The following is a 27,248-nucleotide window of genomic DNA, read 5'->3' as shown; positions in this document are numbered from 1 at the left end:
TTAAGAAAGTGCAGTAAATATCAACTTTTGTTTTGTACTTATAACCCGTGTGATAAAAGCCATTCTGCGGAATATGATTTGTACAAGACATTGAAAACCGTTTTTTTGCATTGTGATACTCTGAATAACAAAATACGATAATAGACTACAACGATAAAAAGGTCCAGTTAAGCTGTTCTACTGAAAATATCCCTTGTATGGTATCGTTCATAAGTGTTACCATAGAGACCATATTAAAGCATTATTTTTTCCCCATGTTGGTGTTTGTGCGGCTAATACAGTAAAAATAAAATAAAATAAAAAATGGATTCGTATTTGTTGTCGAAGCATTCTAATATTCAATATCGGTGATTGTCTTAAGGCATTGAACTGGAATACTTTGATATACAGCACAAGTTAGTCTTCTGCATGGCGATCTTAGACAAAGGGAGACAGAAAGACGGAGGAAAAAGGATAATGGATATGTAAGTGGCAGCATCACATCTGTTGAAGATGAATTTGCCTTGGATAAAAACATTGCAAAAAAAAAAAAAAAGTGGCTCAAGTGAGTACCAAAATACTGCACTGAAAGGTTTGCCGTTGGACAAAGCTGTCGTTTTTTTATAAAACACTTTGATTTCAGAGCTTCTTTAATGTTTCGCAAATGGCACGGGGCTGTGGAAATAACATTTCACGCATGATTTACTGGAGAATTGAAAAAATAAATTGAAAGTGATATATAGGCTCAAGCAAATGAATATTTTAAAATGTTCTTTTCAATAGCAAATGTCACAATTATGCAACCGGAATTATTGTTTTAAATGTTGACAAGATTTAAATTTTTAATATTTATAACAACAACTTAAAAGTTTTTGCCGAACGTTTGAGTGGATCGTTACACCAAGCTGTATTAGTTTGCTTCGATCCCGGCACATTCTGACCAGGTTCCGTGCGGCCAGTCCTGTTCTGTCTTTTTGGCTCGATTAAAGTGTGACTGGTTGACTAAAGGCTGGGCTGAGCTGTAGCTTTGGTTGACTGACTTCTTTGATCGTGCTCCCTTGGAGCTTCTTTGCTCAGTGTTGAGTGCTGCTGCGGCCCTCATTCACGTCAACAATCCCTTATTCACACCCGATTTAAACGAAATCAGACTCAACCACAACACCCAGCGCTTGCTAATCTGCGGTCTCCCCAAACCCACGGCCTCGTTTATGCTTGTGAAGAATTTGTGCGAAAACAAGAGACCCGTTATCACGTTGGATCATATTTTTCATTTACCAAGCGCTTTACAATTCTTCAAGTTAAAATGTACTTTTGCACTACTAAAATATAGCTTATTCTTCATCAAACTAAATGATACAAGAATCTTGAACGGCATTATCTGGTACCCTAAACAGGATCAAATGGAAAACGGCCAATACGAAATGGATGATGATAAATAAAGATAAACTTATCATGTTAACTGTACTTGTTTCCTGTAATTGACCTAAAACGTCCCAAAGTAAAGTGACTCAACTGAGCACAAAATTGGCTCACATTAAATCTTTATTCACATCTCATATACACCGAATCACTGCCAGAGACTTTGGAGCAATGTAAATATATCCTGGTGGGATCCCATAAAGCCATTACCCAATGAGACAGAGTGGAAGGTGTCCGTTATGCTGCATTAACACCATGATTTTACCGCTTTCCGCAGCCCCAATTAACAGAGACATGGTGTGGCGTGGGATTTTTGCCATTTTTATCTCCAAACTAAGTTTTCTGAGGGTATAAAAACCTTGGGTCAATCATTGGTATCCCTGGAGAAGAAGAGTCCCATTGGCTCAAAGGCACACTGAAATTATAGTCTACCATGTATGTCAGTTTTAGACAATATTTCCCTTCCTGTCACCTACTAATGGAGTCCCTCACATTTCTCACATTCTGATCAAAGTCTGACATGTTTTTCACGTTCTGCCAAGGCTTTCCTACAGATGAAACGTTGTCAGCGGGCAGCTTTAAAGTATGTTTTTGGCCTTGGCAGACTTGAATGAAGCTCACCTGCCGGGGCCTCATTTCATTCTCCCAAACCTGGGTATCGTGCAAGGGAGCTCATTTAATGTTTGATAACTTTAGTTCTTTTGTCGACAACTAATTCAACAGCACTAAAATAGACCATTTTTTCACCTACACACTGCACGGTGCGCTCACACAGCTTAAAAATGAAATGCTCACTTTCAGCAACAAAATGGCTACACTTTGGGGCATAGTGGCCATTGGAATTTCGGGAGAATCCCGAATAGCCGGTCCATTCCTGGCCCGAAATAAGAACAAATAAGGGTTCGGTGCATGTCAGCTGTCCTGTTGGTCACAGCATGTCCCTGGCTAACCATAGATCCTAGATTGTTGTAAAAACTGTGACAAAACTTAACAATTCTTAAAACTACCTTGAGATGCCGAGAAAATACATAATGTTTTCTTTTGGGAATGTGGACCATCTCTCAAGTTTTGTTAAGTCCTATTAAGGAGTGTCACGATTTTTTTTTTTTTCTAGAGAGCTCAGTATTGTTCATTCGGTAATTTTACCGATTTGACATGTCATTATTATTTTTTTTTTTTATATATATATATATTTTTTTTGTATTTTTATTTATTTTTTGTATGTGGGTGAATATGTGTGCGTGCGTGCGTGCATTCATTAGTTCACCTAAAACCTATAAAAAATAAAAAAAAATCCCATACCGTTTCCCTAAACCGAACACTTCCAGCCAGAGTCGTGAGGCCGTCAGGAAACCCGAGAAAGGACCAAAGAAAAGAAAGGAGTGTCACGATTTGTTGCATTGACCCTGATTTATTTCGGCCGATTACAGTATGTTTTTCATCTGCACCAAGACTGTTATGGACATTTTTTGAAAGTTTAAAAATCTGCCATCCAGCCTGTCAGAATTGCCTTTTCCATGCCCCCAAATTGTCCCACGTCCAACTCAGTTTGTCCAAAGTGTGCTGAAACAGGAGAGGCGAGGTAACCAGGTAGTCACATAATTAGCAAGATGGCCATTATTAATTGACATGTATCATTGTGCTTTACAGGTGTATACTATGAACAATGATGATTTTCTTAAAATTTGACCCTTAAATGCAATATGCTATAGTAGCCGTATGCTAACACCCTTTTCCGGTGAATCTTCCTCAAAGAAGCTAATCCTTATGTGGCATTAAGCAACTTGTTTGCGTATGTTAATTAAGTCCAGATTCACACTCCATTTTACTCTTGTTTACTCTGTCCAATAATACATTTCATTCTCATGAACGATCATCTTAGCAATTGCTATCATCACATCTCATAAAGCCAGATGGATATTTTCCATTTAGCCCAACGACGCAAACACATTTTCCGCTTATGGCCATTTTAGAGATCAACTTCAAAGAAAAACAGTGATGATGTCCCAAGGTCCCCCCCCCCCCCCCTTCTTTTAAGCAAATTCAATTCTGCAGGTTCAAACTGTGCTGAAATTTATTTTCAACTCATTCAGCAAGGCTGTAATTTCACCAGGCAGCTGTGAAAAAGCAAAGCCAGTTGTGTTTAACATAGACCGTGGTTAAGAAGAGTTACCTACTCACGCTAATTCCGATATGAAAGCAAGAGATTGTAAAGCCCTCTGCAGTTTTTGTGTGCATGTCTAAAATCATTGGTAAAACGGATTCTTAATTTCCCCGAAATTAGCATCTCACAATCTCTTTGCTCTTTACATTTATTATTCATACTTGATGTTCAGTAAAGTACTTACCAAGTCAAATGCCAACAACTCCTAGCTGACATCAAATGGCTACATCAGTCTCGAAGGTCCTCATTATGCTACTTTCCTACTTCAGATGAGAATATATGATCTTAAATTATAATTACCCATTTTGTCATCATAGATAAAACAAATGATCTGTTTACATTTGGATAGGTCATTCTGAATATTAATTTTATTAGTCTATTAGAATGTTTTTAGATTTGAATTGCTGTACATTTCTAATTAAATATTATCTACTTTTTGTTTAAGTTCATGGAATGATTTGCAATTAAGATAATCCCTTAAGCATAGAGTAATTGGCTGAAAGTATCAATAATTTATACAATGAATAAATTAATTAAAAAAAATGTTACACTTCATACATAAGTGAAGATTTTCTCTCATTGAGGCAATGTGCTGTAGTTTGCTTGATGATATGCGCTGTTTGGGGATTTTTTTTTCAAACTAAATTATAGTTCATGTATTTTAAGTATTTGCATCAATTATATGTCACAATTTATTGATTAAGAACAACCAAGCCTTGAAAAGATGAATGTCTTCCTTTCAAAATAAAGGGAGTCACCATGAAACATTTGTCATGACAATGTCCCTAGAATGGAAGGAAACATAGATCTGACATTTTGACTTAAAGATCAACTACGACAGAAAAGTGCATGTAGTCCCACATGAAATGAGCGCATCCTTCAGGAATTAGGCTTGAAAATTGTGATCCCGGAGGTTCCAGGCTATAATCTGGTCCTCTTTCTTTGAAGGAATCCCTGTGAGAGTTTAAGACCTTGAAATGTCATCATAAAAGTAAAACAAGTTCAACTTCTCATTGCCTACTCTTCTAATTAATGATATGATGAATAGATTGCTCGGAGGTAATATGTGAAGCCACATTATTGTCATTGTGAATTAAGCCGAGTACTGATCTGTAATTGCAGCTACTTATGAGCCATCAAATGTGTAGTACAGACGCTCCCCAACTTACGAACGAGTTACGTTCCGAGCGATCGTGGTGAATTTGTTCGTAAGTTGCTTCAGTGCTATATTTTGTATTATAATTTATGTTTAAAGAGAATACGTACAGTACTGTACTACGTATGTTAGAGAGAGAGAGCGAGAGACACACACAGTATGTACATGTACGTAATAAGATGAATAAAATGAAGTTTAACTTACTTTTGGAAGATGTACTCGATGCTTAAGGATTTGATGGAGGAGGAGGAAGAGGAGGATTTTATATCATGAGAAGTTCTTCGTCGTCGCTGGAATGGGCTTCAAAAGTTACTTCCTCCTCCGTAACTTCAATGTAGGAAGAAGTTGAGGGTCGCGGAGATGAAGATGAGGGTTGATGAGTATCTTCCTTGGAGGATTTACTAGAAACTGGCCGAAAGAAGCGATCTAACGACGATTGCACAGTTTTCTTCTTTTCTCATCATAAATGATGCGGTAGCACTGTATGGCATCATTCAATTGATTTGCAACCTTTGTGCAACGTTCAATATTTGGGTCTTGCTGCTCCAAGAGTGCGATGGCTTTATCTATGAGCGACAGGCGTTTCTTCTTCTTCCTCCTCATCGACACGTTGCTGAGCCTCCAATGCTGGGTGAGCTCTCACAGCGCCAAGCGTCGGTATTAGCGGCGGAAAGAAGCACTACAGTACTCGGAAAAAGGTGCGCGATACAAAATCTAACTTACAGCATCTCTTTCCGAACATTTTTTTGACATGCGCGCATGCGCGCAGACATGTTCGTATGTACAGTTGTTCGTAACTCGAATGTTCGTAAGTAGGGGAGCGTCTGTACTGTTATAAATAAAGACCATAGATTCACATACATGTAAGGCCAAAAATGCTCATTTTGGATTAGGGATGGTGAGTGAAGGAGACCATGAAAATGTGCCAAACCTTTGACCACATCATTTCAAAGCGTCTTGGGCCTGATTGTGTTCAAAATCTGTACAGATCATGTTTGCAAGTAGAACATAAAAATGAATAATAAATCAATGAAGAAAAGCAACGTTTTAAACCTTGATTTAAAAGCTTTTACACTTATGGCTGATTTCACTCCGATTGGCGGATTATTCCATTTGCGTGCAGCATAACAGCTAAATGCAGCTTCACCATGTTTGCTTTGAACAATGGGCACCACTAATTGGTCAACAGACCTCCGAGGCCTACCGGGTTTATATTCAATCAGCATTTCTGTATTCAGGCCATCTTGCGCCTTGTTGGCACGACAGATGATTGAAGTCGTTCCCAAACATACGTATGCAACCTGACCCAACAACCACTCAAAAGACGACCTTTAAAAGAAGGACAAGGTAGGACACACCAGCCATCTAATGGCACAAGAATGTCATTACACTGGAGAGGACATTAAATTAGACAAGGAGGGGCAGGACACGGAGACCCGGGCAAGCATTGATCTAAACCTGTCATCGCAGTAATGAAGACGAAACCTCTGTGACAGTCCCATGTCCATTTGGAATGAAATATAAAACCACGCGCAAACACTGTTCCTGGAAATGTTCATGAATAAATAACCTGTGTTTTGGTGTCCATGTGTTATACTAAGTGAATGTCAGGAAGACAGAAATTCTCTGAGGAAAGGAGGAATGTGGGCCTGTCCAGCAGTGCTTTAGCGGAAAGTTGGTGGCAGCTTCCATCAACTTGCACGGGCCGTAACCCGATGTCACTTCTCCACTTCAGGATGGATGGCTACATGGCCAGAACGCACTAACTCGGTCCCACTGGTGAGCTTCAAGGGGAGGTTATAAGAGGAACGCTCGTTCTGCAAGCCACTGTTGCCCAGATGAGGACAAAAAAATCCAAGGGCTCGGCAAAATGGGGTTCTTTTCAAAATATATGCAGGGGACATCAAGTTTACTTTGGCTGTTCTTTCTGTCTTTGGAAATGGATGAAAGGTTGTCCCTATATGTTCTAGAAGGTGGTGATGTAATCCCTTAATAGATCAGCTTTGCATCATAAATGCACTGAATTCTGTTATTTTCTTATTTTTTTTTAATTTTAATGTTATATTTTATATATTTTGAGTATATCTATATATGTGCATGGGGCACACGTGGTTGGTTGTTTTTACATCAAATTCTCACATTTTGTAGTGACAAGTCTCTTCTTTCAGACAAACTAACTTTGATTTGGCTAAGGTGTCATTTTGTACCTCTATTTTCACTTTAAGCGAGGACAAGTCGGACAAACTCGCCTATCTTTTCAATGTTAAGTTCAGGCGCCTTTCGCTCTTCATTTCTGATAAATCATAAGTTTTCAACCTGCTCTCATTTGGTCATTTTTCATCCGATTAAAAAAAAATGAGAACATGCTCGTGTTCCCCAAACCCTTGCCGTCCGTTCTAACGAGCCATTTCTTGAATCTATCTTGAACCGTTAAGTCGTGAGAGGCTTTTGTTGCAGGTGTGCGTCTCTCATACAAAATCAATGGAATGTGGGTGCGTGACGTCTCCAAGTCAAATGTGTGTGCGTGTGTGTGCGTGTCTTAAAGGGACAGTAAGATACTTTTAGTTGATGTTGATTATGGTTAACTTCCACATTTCTTGACCGATTCCAGTCGTTTAAATTTTAAACTGTTCAGCTCATTTACATTTTTTTAAATACATCTTCAGGGACAGTGAGATACTTTTAGTTGATGTTGATTATGGTTAACTTCCACATTTCTTGACCGATTCCACATTTCTTGACCGATTCCAGTCATTTAAATTTTAAACTGTTCAGCTCATTTACAAGAGTCAGCAGTTCCATTCAAAATTTCCGCGGGAATTTTTCTAGTTATTATTATTATTATTTACAGTAATAGAACAAAGTGTAATTGCACATCTACTACAGTAGGTGGCAGTGGCGCTCTTATTGTCAGCGTGCGCAGGGAGTATGAATTCTTCTGCTCAGGTGTACTTCGAACAATTTTATAAATGAATGGTATTATTTGATGGGGCATTTTGAAGTTTATACCTCTACAATTTTATAGATGCAAATACAATGCTTATTTGAGGCTCAACTGTATTTTTCGGAGAAGCCCAATTTAGGTTTCAAGAATTTTCCACAATGGAATTGCGATAGATAAAATGATGAGCTGTGAGAGAAAACTAAAAACAAATATTCATACTTTAACATGGGAAAGCAGACAGTGTATGCTAACATATATTCAGTATTGGCACAAAAGATAAAATCTAGGCTACGTGCAAAAGCTAATAAAATAATGATCCAATGATAGTCGTATTAAAATTGGCAGTGCTAGATAATGATCATTTTAATCCTGTTTGAAGTATTGATATAAATCCCTCTCTAAATGAAGACAGCAGACTTCCACCGAGATCAAATAATTCTAATCTGGAACAACACCAAGGTACACCTTCATAGATGCCTCCCTTCTGTATCTTTAAATAATATCCGGTTAGATGTTTAGGAAATGCCGTAGCTTGTATCTTTTTGTCGAGTATTTACTTCCAGATCGCCACCAACCAAGCATGGGTTTGTAAAGTGAAGTACTCAATGCATAATTTTGACAACTTTGAAAAACAAATTTAACAATGCAATTTCCTCAAAGGAGTTAATGAAAGTATAAATGTGGTAAAAATCTGCAACCATAGGACCATTGCTTATCTCTTTAATCCACACGTGGCATGAACTTCAATCTCTTTTTTGACGGAAAAATACTTTAGTCTCGTTAGAAATGGCCAGGACAGAGAGGAACACAGCACATTCTTTGATTCTCTTTTGAGATCATCACTCTAACACAAGAATCACTCTGCAAGAAATATTAGTCATAGAAATGACTGCAGGGATCCTAACGCACAAGACAGCCCACTCCAGCAACCACATCGAGACAATACCGCTATTCAGGGTCACAGTAAAGAAACCGCATGTGCTGCCAATTTGCTCCTTTCTATTCAACAAGTTTTAATACAATCCATGGAGGAAATGACTTTGATTCTTTGAGCCCGGCTAATTGACTTCCCCAGTGTCTGTCACTTGCGTACTCGGTGTCAGACGCGGAGATGCCCCCCCAGCAAAAGGTGGCTTATGACAAGATCATTAATCCAACAGAAAACCACAACTGTTTGCTTGTTTAGTGCACAGTTAAGTCTGGAATGAAGATATGTCTGTATTGTTCAACAATTAATGCAGTATCATTAGACGACAAAGCCAATTCGCGGCAGAGCAGAGTGGCGAGCACTCAGCTTTGAATGCTGACACGGCTCACAGCTGCATTCATGCAAAACAATTGAGATATTGTAGTGGCAGACCAACCCTCTTCAATTTCAACAGATGGGCTTTTACAAATTCCTTGGAGCACCGTATATTAAAGCAGCGCAATGGTATTAAAAGTGGTTGTTTTTCAGATGTCTAAGCAGGACTTTCACATCACAAAAAAAAGGGATCATAAAATTGAATTTTGATTAAGAACCACCTTGCAACCTCACAGTGACTGAATTATTCAGTAGCACTCCAACACACACACACACAGCGTTCAGACTTCAGTCTATCCTGGACTTCCTCTTGTTCCTAAATTAGGGTGACGGTTGAGAACAAAAAACAAACGGTTTAACTGTTAAATCGCTAGCAGGTGTGTTTTCGTTATACTAGCTAGCTACGAGCTAAAACTAATTCCTGCTTCCGTGACTAAGAATCAAATGTAGTCCTACTAGCCTAATGTTGCGGTTGCCAGTCAGAACCAAACCAAACAATGTGGGACATGCCAGCTTCCAATAGCTGCCGGGGCCAAGGAAAATAGGTTGGATAATGGTGAGTGCATTGATTATTTAGAGCTGTTGTACTGGCGACCAATGTATATTTAGCATTAGCTAAAGTGATAATACAACCAGATTGACTCGTGATGAAATTAGTTGAGCTTTTTGAAAATTAAGTGTATATTTGATTTTCTGAGGAATTGTCGTGTCCTGGTGGTACTTAACTCATTTACCGCCATTGACGGCTATAGATGTCAAAAATTTATTTGAACTTTTTCTTAGTTTCACATTTAACAAGAGTATGAAAACCTAAAAAAAAAATTATTGTACGTTTAGAACAGATATAAAATTTGTGATTAATCGTGAGTTAACTAGTGAAATCATGTGATTAATTACAATAAAAAAATGTAATCGTCTGATGACCCTAATTAAAAAAAAGAAAAGATTATAAAAAATGTATATATATTTTTTTTATTGTAGTTAATCGCATGACTTCAATAGTTAACTCACGATTAATCGCAAATTTTATATCTGTTCTAAATGAACAATAAAACAATTCTAGGTTTTCATACTCCTGTTAACAAAAGTAGAAAAAAATGTGAAACTAATAGAAATAGTATTAATATTGAATTTTCGACATCAATGGCAGTGAATGGGTTAAAAAAAAATTTTTTATTCTGGTTGCCATATCCTAAAGAGACTTAAGATCGTAAGAAGAGACTTGCAACAAAAACGTAAATGTGGTTTTATTGGTGAGACTTTGAGATACAAGTGAGAGAATTTTTTGCATATGCAATAAAAGTGCTTTAAAATCACCATCACCACAAGCCTCCGATGTCTAGCTTGATGAATTGTGATACCTTTTCACCTATGATCTAATGTGAGGACCAGCAACAAGAAAACAATTTCACCATGACGACCAGGGGCGGAGCTGTCCTGAGCCCTCACTCTACACGTTACTTTCGGAAAGAGTAACCCGAGCACCAGTAAAGACTGTAAAAGCATTGATTGTATTCTCACTCACATTGCAGATTCGACCCATGCGCCGCTCAACATGCAATTTGAAAATTTAGATGCATAGTCCCCTAATCCTAAAGATAACATTAGGATAAATAAATCAGCATACAAAATTATTTCATTTCGTTTTGAAAAATCACTTTCTGTTTAATAGATAATTGTGGTTTGATGAGTTTTTTTTTTTTTACTCACAATTATAATAAATCTGGCTGCATTGTTACCCAAAAACGGTGATGAGAGTAATTTTCCTCCAGTTCTAAATTGCAATCAAACCGAGCACTTTAGAGCCATAGAAGAAACTTTAATTTAGTCTCATTCCATTTTCACCATTGTGACATTCCCATGCTTGCCATTAACATGCCCTGCATTCAAAAGCACGATTCAACACTATTATTACGTTTGAGGAAATACAATTCTTTGTCCTTTAACAATAATCATACCACCCCAAAATAGAGATGATAAAACCAGGTTAGGGTGTGTATTCTGATATACGGTTAAGAACCTTATTAATCTTTCTTTACCCAGTAATTTTTACTCCCGATTATTGTGCTGGAATGCAACACAAAAATAAAAGTAATAGCACATCTCTCTATATCGGAAATAAAGTTTGACCTTCTATCAAAACTGACTACTCTTGTCAATGTCTACCTGCAGCGATGGCATGTTGCAAAGTGTGCTACTTTTAGCTTGTGGCTTCTTAAACTTGCCAAGTCTCATTATCTAAAAAACATGGCTGCTACCTGCTGTGAATGGTTTACAGCATTCACCTGAGCCAAGAAGTGGCTTTCTGCCTAGTTGAGGGAGAAAGTGCCACTGAGGCAGCTCGTATTGTTGAAACCTGTTTGTCTTGTCCTCTGGATGTTAAGGTTTGTTGGCCATCCAAGATGTGCATACACGCCTCTTAAACATGTACAGAGATGATGAAACTATGTTCTTTACTGAGATTCTAGACGGCTGCTATTATGTGTCGCCTTGTAGTTTGGGCTGCTGGCAGAAACTCATTATCTAAGAACAAAAAAACATGTTCTGTATTTTTCTGGCTACACAATGGGGAAAGAAAATGGAGGAAATGCTCGCAAGGAGACAAATCGATGTCAGGAAATCGTGTTATAATGCAACCAGCAGCCTTCCTAAATGGAACTTTTATATTACTATTTATTGTTACATGTTCATCAAGTGTAACTTACAGAGCCCGGTTTATTCTAAGTAGCTTTTTTTGTGTGAGTGTGGTTTTCTGTCTGTCTCCAAAGCCCCAGAAAAAATATCCCGTTTTTTTTTTTTTCTTTCTGTGATGTAGCTATACTGAGAGCATCTAACATTTTTTATTTTTCCAGAACATTCTGTTGAGAACTCATGAATATTGTGTTGGATGTGTCAGGAATGAAAATGAATAAACAATATGAGTCTATTTGCAAGGGATATTGAATTCACCAAATGTTAAACAGGCCAAAGAAATGTCATGTAAATGCCACTTAAACATGATTTGGCCTTTTGGGTTCTTTCATGTGCTGCAGCTTCAATGTGAATGAAAATGCTGGCTGGTCGGTCTTCCAAAAGGTTGATCAAGATATGTCTTGAAATGTATCCTAGACTTTTAAGATAAACCATCATAGAATATATTTATGTCAAGAGAAATGTACTTGATGCTTAGGGCCCTATTTTCGTAGAAATCTGCATTTTTGTGAAAGTTTTCATTTTTGGTATGTCTAGTTGAGCGTGTTTGTGCATTTTGGTACACAGCGCTTTGCCTTAATAGGCATTCAGCCGTTTTTTGATACAATGACCAAAAGTAGACCAGATTTTAGACTAAACGCTAAAATCACGTCTAATTCGTATCTCACTCACCAGCGAAGGCTTCTGATGACGTTTTTTTCCCCCATCAGAGTTCGTCCAAGGTTGCAAAAATGTTTGCCTGTCTGCGCCTCAACCACCCTTGATTTTAATGTGATTGAGGGGAGCTGCTTCGATTGGCTGCGAGTCGGCTGCATTCCATTACACACAAAATGCCCTCTTTTATGTGCTCTAGCAAAATAACAACAAAAAAACTACAACCATTCACACAATTAGACTGCGCTTCGTACTAGCCTTGTGCTAGCCTCTTGATCTGTCGTGGCGCACAACGGTGGAAAAAAAAACAAACACAAGCTTCTCTGTTTCTAGTGATGGGAAAATGAAGCTTCATGAAGCACTTTTAGATGCCACTCTTGGTTTAAAGCTGCAGTGGAAATGTGATCAGTTTCCAGAGCATTAGCCTTGATCTTTAAACCAAGGGCACCCTCTTGAGGAGTAAAAAATATATTGCAAGTGCTTCGTGAATCTTCATTTTCCCATCACTTACCTTTAAAGGTAACTTGTCTACAAATCACCGAACTTTTGTCATGTTTTTTATAACCACAATAGGGCTACCAAAACAGTTGAGAGCATAGAATTGTCCATAACTTCTTGCTAACCCAAATAATTCAAATCAGGCTGCCTAGCTACACCATTCATTTGATTATTATTCAAGGTTCAAAGACTTCCTTTTCTACGCTGTGGATACACCTAAAAAAAAAAAATGGTAGTAATCGATTCTTTCAGGCCCCTATATGCCCATTCACCAGTGAAGCTGTGCAGTTGTTGCATTATTCTTTTAATCAACAGACAGTCCCTTGACAGAGCACGTCTGCTCCTGTACAATTTTTGTCCGGTAGCGGTTGCTATTTTTGACCACAACAAACCCATTCCGCTGGCTTTCTCACATTCCATTGCCCTGTAGATAGAAAACACAACAGCCACTGAAATTGGAGGATTTCATCCCTCAATGTGTAAGCCTTAGGCTGATGGACCCTATTCACAACAAAGAAGAGGATCAACCCATTGTGTGTGGTGCATTGCGGTCCTTTGGTACATTCCGGGGAAAGGAGGACAGTGTCTGGAATCGTGTTTTCTTGCCAAATTGTGCAGCTGGAGTTAGGCGGACAATTCCAAATGCCATTCTTCTGGCTTGTGTGACTTGGTTTAGACCATTTAAATTAATTTTAATACAATAATAGGAATGACTTTACTACTACTATTTACAATAACTTTAAGTACTTATCAAAAGTAACAGATTAGCACTACATTTTTACAATGATAATTGGTAACAGATTAAAGGGATTTAGGACTGATGTAGTTACTCACAAAATCACTATATCGCCTGTATGTGGCCGCAATGTAGACCTTGGGCCATATTTTGTAGAAAAGCTGCACGTGCGCTCGGCGTAAAAATTGGTGCGCCTTCATTTTCGCTCCCGAGCAAGTCTACTTTATTGTATTTTGGAATTTGGCAGACTGTGTTGCGCCTCACTGGGCGTTCTGGCGGACTAATTTCTATTTCGCTCACCTGACAATTTGGTGACAGGAAGTAGACTAGACTTTAGACCAGCTAGAAGCAGGTCAAAGTCGTGGCGCAAGTGATGTAAATCAAATCATGTAGTCCCATGACCTTTCGAGGGCTGGTTCTCTGTGCACTACACATTAATTGGTATCCAAAAAAACATGAAATTAGCCAAAATTCAAGTCTGTATCCGGCTACAGACGGTCTTAAATTACATAGTGAATGTTCCACTTCAATGAGACTGTTTATGCAGATTAAATGGAAGTCTCTTCAGCAAAATTAGGTTTAAAACTCGTAAAGCAAAAAAATATTTAATTCCCAAGATATTTTGTTCAAGCAAAAGGTTTCAAGGTGGTTTAAAGTAATAATGCACTTGCCATCACGAAATAACCTTTTTTTTCCTATTGGGGTTGAAGGCGACTCCATGTTTTGCAAGTCGTGCCTTTGAATGAAATTAGTTCATAAATCAAAATTCTCAAGTGCATAAACAAGACTCAGTGGCTCAAAACTCCAAGCAGAAAAATGAGTGTCAGTGAAAGATATGACAGTTTTTCATCATTCATTAACTTAGACCCACTTTCCACAGAGAGTGGCAGTGCAAAAAGGTAATTAATTTCCTCAAGGACAATTATTCTTGCGCTTTGAGATGTGATGATAGAAGCTCAGAGAAGTGGCAGACAGTGTTCTGAAGGAAAACTGCCTACATCAGTCGTGTTTCATCTTCTGTGAAAGATCGACTTTATTGGGGGAAACATGCTAACTTAAACTCTGCAATTTTGTCTGGTTAAAATAGAAATTTGACTTCATATTTTTTTTTCTTTTCCAATGACTTTATAAATGATCATTTTGGCCACTCCTCGCGGCTGCCGTACACTGTAACATAGCATTGAATTATTTTCTTTGAATTTATTTATTTGCATTGCCCCTTACAATGTACATTAATCAACATTTTACAATGTAAATGTGCCCAAGTTAGCTAAGTTAAGCTTATTTTCATTGGCAGTCCCTTGGGCGGATGTAAAACTAACTGAGAAACTAAAATGAGAGTCATTAAAATCACAAATAAATTTCCAACAATACACAATAATATTACACAAGTTCATTTCCTGTACAGTTGATAGTCCTAACGAATCTCTTTCATTCAATGAGAGGCGTTTTGGCCCAACTATTAATTCAATTCATTTCTGGTCCTCTTTAGGTATGTGTATAGCATTATTTTGTATACATTATTTATCCAGACACTTTTTTTAAATTGCCTATTTTTCTGTTGTATAAGTTGGATATGCTCATCTTTAACTCATTTCCAGCCAGATTTATGTGAAAAGTGTACTGGATCACCAAATCACTTGATTCTGGCCTTTCACGATTGCATGTCACTCTTAGGTTAGCTTAAAAATTAGCATGGCTTCTCTGTCTTCTGTTGATTTCTCCTCGAAATGCTTTTGTGAGAATGACACATGTAATAAGTGTAGCTTATTTGGCGCCATGGAGGCGATGATTACAGACTGACGAGCGAAACCGTAACACATTTAGCCGCACTAGTAGCCAGCCAGAGCTAGCTGTTAGCTAACTGCTGTGGCGCAAGTAGCACCATTTGCCTCGATCTGTTGACTACAAGCGCTGAGTGAGGCATTTTTGGACCATCTCAGCTCTTCATTTACCAGAAAAAAGTTACAAATCTGTGCTTCTCAAAGTTTTGCTATCAATTGTGTTCTGATGAGGTGAAAAATGCTAATTTTGTCTCTCAAAATGCTATGTGGAACCACTTGTTTCAAGTCATGGACCAGTGATATTATTAGACAAAATATTAAATTAACAAATTAATATATTATAGACAAACTCTATCCTCCTCCTTTAATCCTCAGAGCTGCATGGATGCCATTGGTGTAATATGTTTTAAGGTGTTTTAGAGATGTTGGTGGCAGCACAATTTTCCAGACAGAACTGATCTTGCAACAAACTTAGAAATTGGCACCAATATCCACTCATCCTTTATTTACAAGGCCAGATGGTTGGTTTGGACGACACTGAACGACGTCTAATATAACAGATGCTGAATTGTAATATGCCCGTGTTTGGCTGGCTTGCTGCGAGACCATTAATGTCTAAAAGCCCATTATCCAAGGCAAATATGTGCCCCCCCCTTCACTGCTGCTATCAGGGAGCATTAAGTTTTTTTCATTGGGGAACTCAGAAGAGGCTTTTGCTCAATTCTATCTGTCAGTTTTCTGCATAAAAGTGGAGTAAAGTGAGACCCTTTTCCCACAGAATTTAGTAGCGATTCTATTTGCTGTCAGAAAACAATTGGTGTTTGTAAAAAGGCCGTGGGTGTAGCAACTGCAATATTAAAGACGCTTAAATGAGCTGCCAGTCCGTGATTGATGGGCTGTGTGAAAGTGGCCCCGCGATTCCCCGAGATCCTATAAAAGGCCCTTTTAATTATGAGAACTTCATATTGATGTTGTCAGTTCTATTGCTATATGCAGCAGGTATGTGAGGGGAATGCAATCCACCGCCAGCATAGCACTGCACACAATGCAATCTACTGAAAATGCACTGTCATCAGAGTCAAGTGACAAACTCATCTATGTATTCACTCTCATTTATTGTGCAAAATGAATTCATTGAAGATTGATGAGCCGTCACTCATCAAATAACCTAACGCGTCGCCGAGAACTATTTCATCTATGTCACATCAATACGTTGTGCTCTGCTTTTGGATACCCTTCAAAGTCAAGAATTCAACAGCCTTCATTCATTAAATCCAGATGTGCATTGGCAGTGCCCATATGCAATCATTTTAGCAGGTGTGCTTATTTTCCTCTGTATGAAATTGGAAATATGGCTGAATATTCAATTTTATTCATCACTTTTTTTTTTTATAATACCACAATTTTTTTTTTGCCGCATCGGTTTTATTTGTGTATCTGTCTCTTTAGCTGAAGAAACAGCCATGCTTGAAGTCATGTTTTGAAAATGTTATTGATGATGTCCCCAAATCAAAAAAAAATGTAATCCTGCAAAATAAGCCTTTTTTAAAAAAAAAAAAAAATCTAGATTAGGTAAAATAAACATTAGTGATTGAAAATCCGCTTCATACCTTTGGTGTATGAATCCTTGTTAATTATATATTATATTTCTTGAAAATAATGTAGATGACAATATTATAGATCTACTGTGGTTTGTCCATCATGTTTTGATGCGCGGTGCATATAAAGAGGTGTTAAAAAAAATAGATTCTGCAATATATCGCCATATTACAGCGTGCAATTCTGGAATCGATTCGATATATGGCCGAAGCGATGTTTAAACTTTTTTTTTTTTTTTAATTTACGCGAATATTCAACAAAACGTCTTACTTAGAGTTAGGGTTCACACTTTACTCATGCAAGAATGTTTTATTAATGGAACATTAATATAACTGGCGTGTGAATGGGTAAATGTGAGGCTTTGTAAAGTGCTTTAGGCACTATAGCTAAAAAAAGCACTATATAAATAGCAGTCCATTCCATTCTATTAAGCCCTAATATTTTATTTCAGTGCCGTTCAAACATAAAACAGACAGCAACCTGGTTGTTAAATACAGTGGCAGTTGTAAACCTGAAGTTTCAGATAAATAAAAACGTTTTCATACAAATCTTACAGTGCACATGTGCAAGTTCACTGATTAGTATTTTCTAAATTTGAGTTAAACAAAAATTGCAATAATCAATTTATAGATTAGTATCGGGATTGATCAGTATCAAATCGAATTGTGACAGGCAATTTACACCCCTAGCTGTGCAGTAGGAAGTTATCATTAGAAGTCACAACAAATACAACATGACCATGTTGCTCCTCTTTTTGATCAGACGATTAAAATATGAGTAGGATCCACCGTTCAGTTCACTATCTATAGATACTGTGTGACTGGGTCTGCGATTGGCTGTATCAAATTGTATAAAATGTGTATATATTTTTTTTAAGTAAATAACATTGCAAATTGGAATTTTGTGTTTGAGTTATTGCATTTAATCACATAAAAATAAGAACTCGAGAACAAAACGGTCACCTTTTATGAGTCACGATAATTATTTCCAGTAATTATGGAAAAAATCATGCATCCCTTGTGCTGTTGTTGTTCTTGAAAATTGATATGTCACACTCATAATGAATAGGACGGTTCAGTATAATATATTCTGTATCAAATGTAATTGCTGCAAAGCCCATCTTTATGTAATTATGTTGTGATCATTGGACCGTAGTTTCTTCTGAAGAGAAAAAAAACACATTTTCTTTAGTTGGTTATCACTAGTGCTTAACAACAAAAGGTCAACAAAGTGATTTAAAAAAAAAAAAAAAGTGACATCAGATTTTTAAAAATATCTCAACATGGTTTGTTGAGCTTAACAATACTGTTGTATAATATTAAAACATCATACAAAAAAAGAGATAATCCTCTGATTTTTAAGAGGCTCACGGAAAGACCAAGCTGCTGTTTCAGAGTTACTTACCGACTAACAGCTTTCCATATTTATTTATTTTTGTTCTTTCTCTTACCACACCTTTATAATCATTTCAAGGCTTGGGACATTCACCTGATCGGACCTTTGCTCTAATTTGAGTTGATGTACGACAATTGTTATTTGTATCATGTCTTGTCAGTAAGAGCACACCCAATTATTCTTTCCGAAGCTGTCGAATGCAGTGCAAGGTCAATAACTCTCAGTCGGATAATTATGAGGCCAGATATGAGTTTTGTCCCATTAATGAGTTGGCCAGCTGCAGCTGCGGTCTGAAACTCCCACTGCAATATTTGTGAGGGATCTGGCCTTGAAATCACATAAGGCTAAATAGTTGCACAATGCTGGCCGTGATTCGAGGATACTCCAATACAACAGGGAACATATAACAAAAAAATTTAAATGTCTGTCAATAGTGCCAAGCACTTTCCCGTATAATCTATTCTTTGTGTGTGTTTGATATCAGAGCTGTATAATTCCACTATTTTTTAATTTCTGGAAAGCGAAATATAAGAATTGTCCATCTAAGTCAGAGGTAGTCAAGTTCGGTCCTCGAAAGCCGCAGTCCTGCTTGTTTTTTTTATGTCTCCCTCCTCGAACACACCTGAGGCTCCTGCAGAACGTAATTACGAGCTGATGATTTGAAACACCTGGGTTGGAGGCAGGAGACACCGAAAACACGCATGACTGCGGCTCTCTAGCACCGAACTTGCCTACCCCTGATCTAAGTATTCAAACAAATCATATTTTGTGGCATACCCATCTACGTAGGGTTTTTATCCATCTGGAAAGCTTCTTAAAGGCTTGTACAGAGCCAACTTTACATGTTCAGTACACATGAGACTGCTTGTCCTTGATTTAGATCCAATTGGAAAAAGCCCCACAGGCTTTCAATATTTAAACAAAGGTAGGTGTAATGGCAGGTCATTATGCTGCAAGAAATAAAAGAAGAAGAGCGACTAGGGACGACTCCCCCACCTCTTTCGGGTGGATACAGTTCAAATAAGGGAAGAGAGTTTTGGCTGAACAACTTACTCAAGCAATAATGCTTTGCAAAACATGTCAAATAGACTCAACAGCAGTTGAGACTTTTAAGGGATGCTAATTCAAAGTTAAAGCCATCGCATAGGGTAGCACAGAATTGGAGCCTATCCCAGGTAACTTTTATATTGTTATATTTATATATTATTATTTTTTATTTTTATTTTTTTATTATTATTATATTTATTATTATTTATATGTTATATTTATATATATTATATATTGTTATATTATTCAGTCATTTTTATATTGTCGACATCTGCTGAAAGTAACTTGTAATCCACTACTTTTAAACTAAAGTAATCCTAAAGCAAATGACTTTTTCAAGGTAACTGTGGCAACACTGGATGTAGGTTTGTTTATTGTAATCATACAACACCATTGGTGCAACTGCTATGGCGTTAATTATATTATTATATTATATTATATTATATTATATTATATTATACATATGTTTGGACTGAAAATACAATTGGCTCTGTAGAAGAACAAAAACACTTTTACTATAGAGTAAAACTAGATACGATACAAACGGAAAAGAAGGGGCGGCATTACAAAAACAATTGATGTTCATGAGTGGGAATTTTGTATGTTATGTTGTAATGCCAAGAGCTTAATAAAGAAGCAAGTAGAGCTCACGAGGCCCCGAATGTTTTATGAGCAAGCCTGACACGTGAAATGTTGATTCATGTGTCAAATGCTTGTTTACAAAGATGGAGGTAGGAGGAAGATCTGACATGGAGACATTAATTATGAGCTCACGCTTGTACATTCAGGAACATGTGATCCTATTTACGAGGCTGATTTTGCTCAGAATGTTCCGCGTTGGTGTGTTAATGCTCAAGGCTGCCACCACGCAGGCGATGCAAGTAAATCCAGTCTGGAGGTTAAATTTCATCAACTGATTAGTAGTCAATGCACAGGGTAGCATTTGTGAAAAAGATGCTAACTGGGGGATCATTCAAGGCTTGTACCCTTTCAGAAATGACGTTATTGACGTTCTCTGTTGAATGAATGAATTCATTTTTCATTGCTTCATTGAAGTTTAAATTCTCCCTTAGATTATACCCTCTGTCTCTGAACACTAGCAGGATATATTTTGTCAGTTGATTATTTCTTTCTTTGAACACAATGAATTTAACCAGATCCATACATTTCAACAAATGTGATCGTATAAACAGTGAGTTTGTGTGGTCTCAATATCCTGCATTATGTGTTGTCCTTATAGTTATTTTTTGGAGCGTGCATAGTGGTTGTAGAGTGGTTTTGTAGGTGTTCCCCCAGACCTTCACACAGTCCAATATATATGGTAAAAAATAGTGCACAATATAGTGTGTGTAAGTGACCAATGGTCCAGACTGTTTTGCCTTCCCCGGTATTGCAGTGCACTTGGATAGTTTTGTTTAAGTTCATTTTAAAGATAATTTATGTTTGTCAAACCACCACTTAAGTTTATTTCTGTTGTAATTATCTTTAAATAAGTTGCAAATTCTCCCCAGAATGTATCATCAGCAAACAAGACGAACTTAACAATTTTTGATACTCTACATGTCATTGTCATTGATGTATGCTATAAATCATTGTTGGACCTAATATGGACCCCTGTGGTACTCCGCATGTAATGTAATGTAGAAATGATAGTTATTTGGTTGTATTCCTGAGCAGAAAATATATGTGTAGTCATTAAATGTTATGCTTGGTTTATTTATGACTTGTCAAAAATGCTTATTCATAACCTGTAATTATGTTTAGGTAGGTTTTGAACTGCTGTTTTTTTTAAGAAAATTTAAAAAAGGGAATAATGCAGGTTATCAGGATGATTATGTTAACACATTTCTATTTCTAAAAAGTTAATTATTAAATAGTCCATTATTTACTTTGACATAATTATGCACCCGTGCATAATGTACGACCCATAATATTTTTGCCCAGAGAATCTTCTATTTGGAAATGAAAAAGTTATTACATGTTGTAAATGTCTGCATCTTTGTTTCTCTGATTTTTTCCCTCTTTTACATGAATCCCAACAGAGTTTTTCTTGGAACTCCTGGACAATTCCGAGAGGTCTCTGAGCAGCATGTTCTCAAGGACATTTGGGAAGCTGTACATGAAAAACTCGGAGGTGTTCCAGGACCTGTTCACTGAGCTCAAGCGCTACTACACAGGGGGCAACGTCAACCTGGAGGAGATGCTCAATGATTTCTGGTCCCGGCTGCTGGAGCGGATGTTCCAGTTATTGAACTCGCAGTACCACTTCACAGACGATTACCTGGAGTGTGTCAGTAAATACTCAGATCAACTCAAGCCCTTTGGAGATGTGCCCAGGAAACTGAAGGCTCAGGTCACCAGGGCACTGATTGCTGCACGGACGTTTGTCCAGGGCCTCATGGTCGGTCGGGAAGTTGCCAACAGGGTTGCCAAGGTGAGTTTGATGCTGTGTTTGCTTCTTATTGTGCCAAGAACATTTTACCTCCACTCAGCCGCATGCCATGCAGAAATGACGTACTTTGTTGTTGTCATTATATTCATTTTCTGGCCATGTCTGTTATAAATATAAGATACCTTCGCTTTGAGTACATCAAGGAAATAGTTGCCAAATCTTAATGGCACTTAAGGAAGCATTGGAATGAGAAATGCATCAATCCGAGACCTAAAAGGCACGCTCAGTCAGGATCAAATCCCACATTCCCTGCCCCCTCATCAATTATGAAGTGCAGCCAGGAAACAGTGTGGCATCGCTGAAGGCTGTCAGGACGGTGACTGCCCATAAACTGGAGGTGAAAAGTAGCTCGACATGACAAATCACCTTGACCTAACAATTACCTTCACTACTCACAGCTTTCAGTGTACAGAGACTTTCGTACATGTTTCTATAGTTTAACTGTAGCTGGTCACTGCCTTCCACCCAATTTTAAGTTTATCACCTCATTCTTGAACTAATGTCCTTTTGGATTTGTCTCGTTAGTTTGTCATAAGTAAAAGTATTAGTGTTCATTTTCCAACTCCCACTGTATGAGTTATCACCTGCAACAGTAAGTCAAAGCTAACACTGGAGTTGAGGTACTTACACTTTATGGACTGACGAGAGACACGACTTCACTGCTTTCATTGTGCATTTCCATCGTTGTTGTTCCACTTAAGTCCTGTGGTTGTCGGTAGCACACACACTTTGAAACTGTTGCCAACTGTCAAAGCAAATTAAGAAGAAGATATTACGCTTTGTGGGATGCGGCTAAAAACAACTCCAACAACAAAGCATGCCGCCTCCATTAACTATGTTGTATGCTTTCATCCGTGACGAAAACTCAAACAGAGCTCATTTGGACATACAACTTAGATCGTAGCATCATTTTAGCCAGCGGTTCACCTAATATTTGCAAGAAACCAAGCACATTAGAAATTAGGACAGTTTGCGGATGAGCACTAGAAACCTCTCACCTCGACTATGAAGTAATGCACATGGTTTCACACATGGTTTCTTTTTTACAACGTAGCAGCAACAGTAAGCTCCAGAGAAAAATGTGGAAATTAGGTCGCTGATGCAGCCAGCACAACAAAAAAAAGAAAAAAAAAGGGAGTATCAGTTTCCTGGCTGGGTTTAATAATTTATGGACATATTTATTATTTTACATACTTGCGCCAAATTCCAGTCATATTTAAATCTAAATCAAATGTTGTGCTGTTGAATTCATGTAAGGTGACATTTGTCACTTCACATTTACAATTTCATACTTTATGTACAGTATATTTGGGCTGCAGCTATCAAATATTTTGGTATTTGGATATCCTACTGAAAATTTTTACACAATCAACTACACCCCCCTTAAATTTAAACCGTGGATAACAGCAAACTGTATTTTCTTTAGAAATATAAGTGACATTCTGGACTGAGAGAAGAAGTGACGTCAGAACCACGACAGCAATTTTTGCCAGCTAAAACAGCACATTTGAGTAAGCGTGATTTGTGGAAAATTGAACAGTAAGACCTGCAAATATGTCAGGCTGTCAGCATCAAAGTGTCCAGAAAAACAAAACAAAAAAACAAACAAAAACAAAAAAAACATCAGTGTGCAGAGTCATTTTTTGCTTTCCAAGCCTACTCACTTAGCAGCTAGCTACTAGCCACTAGCTGCTAACGTTGGAAACAGGTGCCACATTCTACAATGTCAGTGTATTTAGAGTTTTATTTTAATTTTATTTTTTAGCGTCTTAAATATACAATAAGTTCTCACCAGGAACTACAGTATTAATTACAAATTGAATTGCCGGTCAGTCTAGCGACTGATGGCTTTGTTATCGTGGTTGACACACAATGCGCTCATCATTATCCAAGTCTTGCTTGGTCCTGGTGTTGCGGCAATGTAGTTATCCGCCAAAAACTTGATTTGACAGCTGTTAAGATGTATAAAATGTTTGCACATACTCCCTGCAATGTGCTCACATACGAGTCATTGCAGTTTGGCGTATTGAATGGAGCCCACTGTACGGCCTGAGTTCACTGAACTGGAGCTTTTCAAGCTACAAAAAGTGTCATTAACATTCCAGAAAAGCTTTCAACCATCTGCCTGTTCAATTTTCCGTGTTTCATTTGCACGAGGTGATATGAAAACAACGAGGAAGCATACATAATCACTGCTTTTGCAAGGAAGTCGGAACAGGAGAGATATCACTCCATAAAATGGGATTGTGCTGGGCTCCAACTGAACACTGTCATGGACTCCATGTCTGGATTAAGAGCAGAATCTCTCTGGATTACAGTTTATGATGACCATTAAGAGTTTTATCCTGGGGGTACTTAAAACACAGTCCAGTCACATTAAGACCTGCTCAGGGAAGATTGTGAGGATTTGGACCTTTTGAACGGTTTAAAGTTTGGGTATTTAGAGCACTTATCACTAACACTGCATGAGCATGGGAACCAGCCTCATGCATGCTGCATATTTAGTCATGATGATGGAAAGAAGTAGGGTATTTTGTACAGAGGGATTTTTTTTTTTTTTTCCTGGTGGTGTATGCGGATCTTATTACCCGAACTGGCAGTAAACTGGAAGACACTTTCTAATCTTCACACGCAACATACATCTTAAAGTGCTGTCATTTTATTGTCTTCGCTAAAAAGCAAGAGGTAGAACTATTTACTATGTGGTAAATGTCAATTTTCTTAAGTGGTAGTCCATCTGTCAACATAACATTTTACAAACTGTTGGTGGTATTCAGTCAGTAGGAGGTGGGCACATAAATATAAATTATTATGTGAAGCTTTTACAGTCTTAGGTAGTTTCCCTTTTCTGTTGTACCAGTTCCTGATCTTGGGTCTTTTTTTTTTTTTAATTTTTATGTACAGTGAACCATTTTCCAAAGTTTTCCAAAGAAAATAAGACAGGGTAATCACACGACATTAACAAAAAGCACGTTATTAAATTATTACCCATTTGATGGCGTTATGTTGATTTAATTATTTAATTGAAATTGAAATGATAAAATAATGAAAGTGTGGTTTGCGCAGCCGTTTTACAGTTCTGAGCAACTGTGCAACTAACTCTAAATTGTACTTAGGTTTGTGTATATATATATATATGGTTGATTGTCTATTTGTATGAAGCAGACTTGGTTTACCCTAGTAGCAGTATTTATTTATTTATTTTACTAAAATGTCTTTTTTCCTGAATCTATATCGATTCTTAACCAGGGCACCAAAAAGTTCTTGCGCACAGGAAACGATCATTGACTTATTTGTTGACACACTGTGTATTTTTTCTGCCTCCACTTAACTTTCAAGTACCTGTAGTTTCCCTCCTGCCATTCAAACATGACATATGAGAAACCTGTAGAGGCTTTTAAAATGTTAAATAGCGTAAATTCTATTTCCAAAGCTAAATATTTCTTCAAATAAAGCCGTCGTCCCACAGAAGCACGGCACACTCTCGTCTCTCACCCTCTCGCTCAGCGTCTGTCTGGTCCTCTCTCGTTGGCTCGGCGCGCTCACAGCTTGCCTGGGATGAGGTCTCGGCCGCTGCGCTGCAATGGCAGATGGCAACTGGCTCAAAAAAAGGTTTGGCACATCATTGGGAAATGTTCTGCAGCAAAGATGCCTTTTTTAATTAAAAGATTTTGATCTGTGATGAACTGCAGAATGTTGGAAGAATGATCAACAGCATGTGCCTGAAATACAAAGACATGAAAGGACAGTAACGAAATGGACTACAGGATGTGATTCACTGTGATTATGTATTGAGCAATCCAGAAACTTGGTTTGATAAAAAAAAAAAAAAAATCCCTCTTTTCGAATCTATTTTTTGTTTCATTAAGTCACGTTAAGCTGCATATGCCACCAGTTCACACGATGATGGCCTCATGACATTTGATGCAAGCAGAATTCCACCACATCCTTTTAGAGCTTGTTACGCATTTGTCTCGGGATCTCCTTGCGAACAAATGAGGTCTGTTTTTTTTTTTCTTTTGACATTCAGGATGCTGGCCTTCCCCCTCAGGTGGACAGAAAATGCGCCTTTATCTGATGCGGAGGGACAACAATATTGTCTATGCATGTCATGTAACCACAAGAGATGGTAAATAGCTCATGGTACAGTGGCACTCGCACGAAGCTGGCTTTTAACATGTTTGCGCTTGTCTCTGTAAATTAAAGAAACAGTCCCAACTGCCGCATAACACGGTTCATGTCAGGTTAAATCAGCGAGGCCGTCCCATAGTGTACCAAAGACAGACAATTGCGCTGACTCATGCAGGTCACACGGGGGACTTTTGAGCTTTTTCATGGAGTCACATCTGCCCAGGTTATTATTATTCTGACAAGACAGGCAGACATGCATTGATTCACAGCAGACTCTCTTGAATCTTCTTGGCGCCATTCTACACTGAAGATGAGGAGTACAGGGAGGCTCAAGTTGGAAAAAAGCAAGCGATGCATGAATAACATTGGTGGACACCTATCACTCGATTAGTTTAGGGGCAGGGAGGCCATTGGGAATTTCGGATGGCTGGGACATTTACTTCAGGCCCGTCTCACTGCCCCCACACCCCGGTCGAGGAATAGTCATCGCCACATGTCACTTGTCATCCGCAACAGGAGCCCCCTCAAACACTTTTAAGTGTTTTGTCAGTTTTAATGATCTGTTGTTGTTTTTTCGAGTAGGCTTTAAATGTTCATCAAAAACAATTACTGTAAAAATCCCGTCAAAAAGAAACTTCTTTTCCATATAAAATGACCCAAAATTGTCCCACCGTACTATAAAAAAAAAGTTGTTTTTGATATCCCCAAATGAATTAATTGTCAAAAATATCCTATCAAATAACTAGAGCCAATCAGAAAAAAAAAAGACGTTATTTTCGGACTTAGCAGCCCAGAATTACTCAGAAATGTCCATGCACTCAAGGAGAAAAAAAATGTTGGCCAGTATAATAAAGGATGCAAATCAAACTGATCGTATTATACTATGGCGGGGGGAGGGGCGAGGGTTATTGTACACGAAATTTTAAAGTAATACATTTTACTATTTACTATAATTAAGTATCGTGTATAAAGTCCATATAATATTTGTATGAAATTCATGTAAATAGGCTCATGCTGTAAGGCTTCATTGTTGCAAACACTTACATTTTGCATCATGAATTTCATGGAATTTCAATTCTACTTCCTGCAATTGAAACTCAACTTGCAATTCTGCTTTCTGTTCACTTCAATTTAAATTCAAGAATTGAATTGAAATTCAGGGGTCATTCGCAATTCAATTCAGAATTTTGCCCACCCCTTACGTAATCAATTTGACATATTTTGTCATAGACACACTAGTTGGTCTGTGTAAAATATTTTTTTATAATATACTAGACTGTCATGATAAAATCATTT

At 37.8% G+C, this 27,248-nt stretch overlaps 1 protein-coding gene across 5 annotated transcripts in view; it reads left to right on the top strand.

Annotated features, from left to right (window-relative positions):
- gpc6a (glypican 6a) overlaps nucleotides 1–27,248 on the top strand; it is a 93,727-nt gene that overhangs the window by 33,240 nt on the left and 33,239 nt on the right. For all 5 annotated transcript variants that reach the window (XM_077563690.1, XM_077563689.1, XM_077563687.1 and 2 more), the window contains one exon: nucleotides 21,412–21,803. In XM_077563690.1, the coding sequence (XP_077419816.1) occupies nucleotides 21,412–21,803 (392 nt within the window). The remainder of the gene's footprint in view (nucleotides 1–21,411; nucleotides 21,804–27,248) is intronic.

The sequence above is a fragment of the Vanacampus margaritifer genome, chromosome 4 (assembly GCF_051991255.1).
Source record: "Vanacampus margaritifer isolate UIUO_Vmar chromosome 4, RoL_Vmar_1.0, whole genome shotgun sequence".
NCBI classification, from domain to species: domain Eukaryota; kingdom Metazoa; phylum Chordata; class Actinopteri; order Syngnathiformes; family Syngnathidae; genus Vanacampus; species Vanacampus margaritifer.
This window is presented reverse-complemented; position numbering and strand designations above follow the sequence as displayed.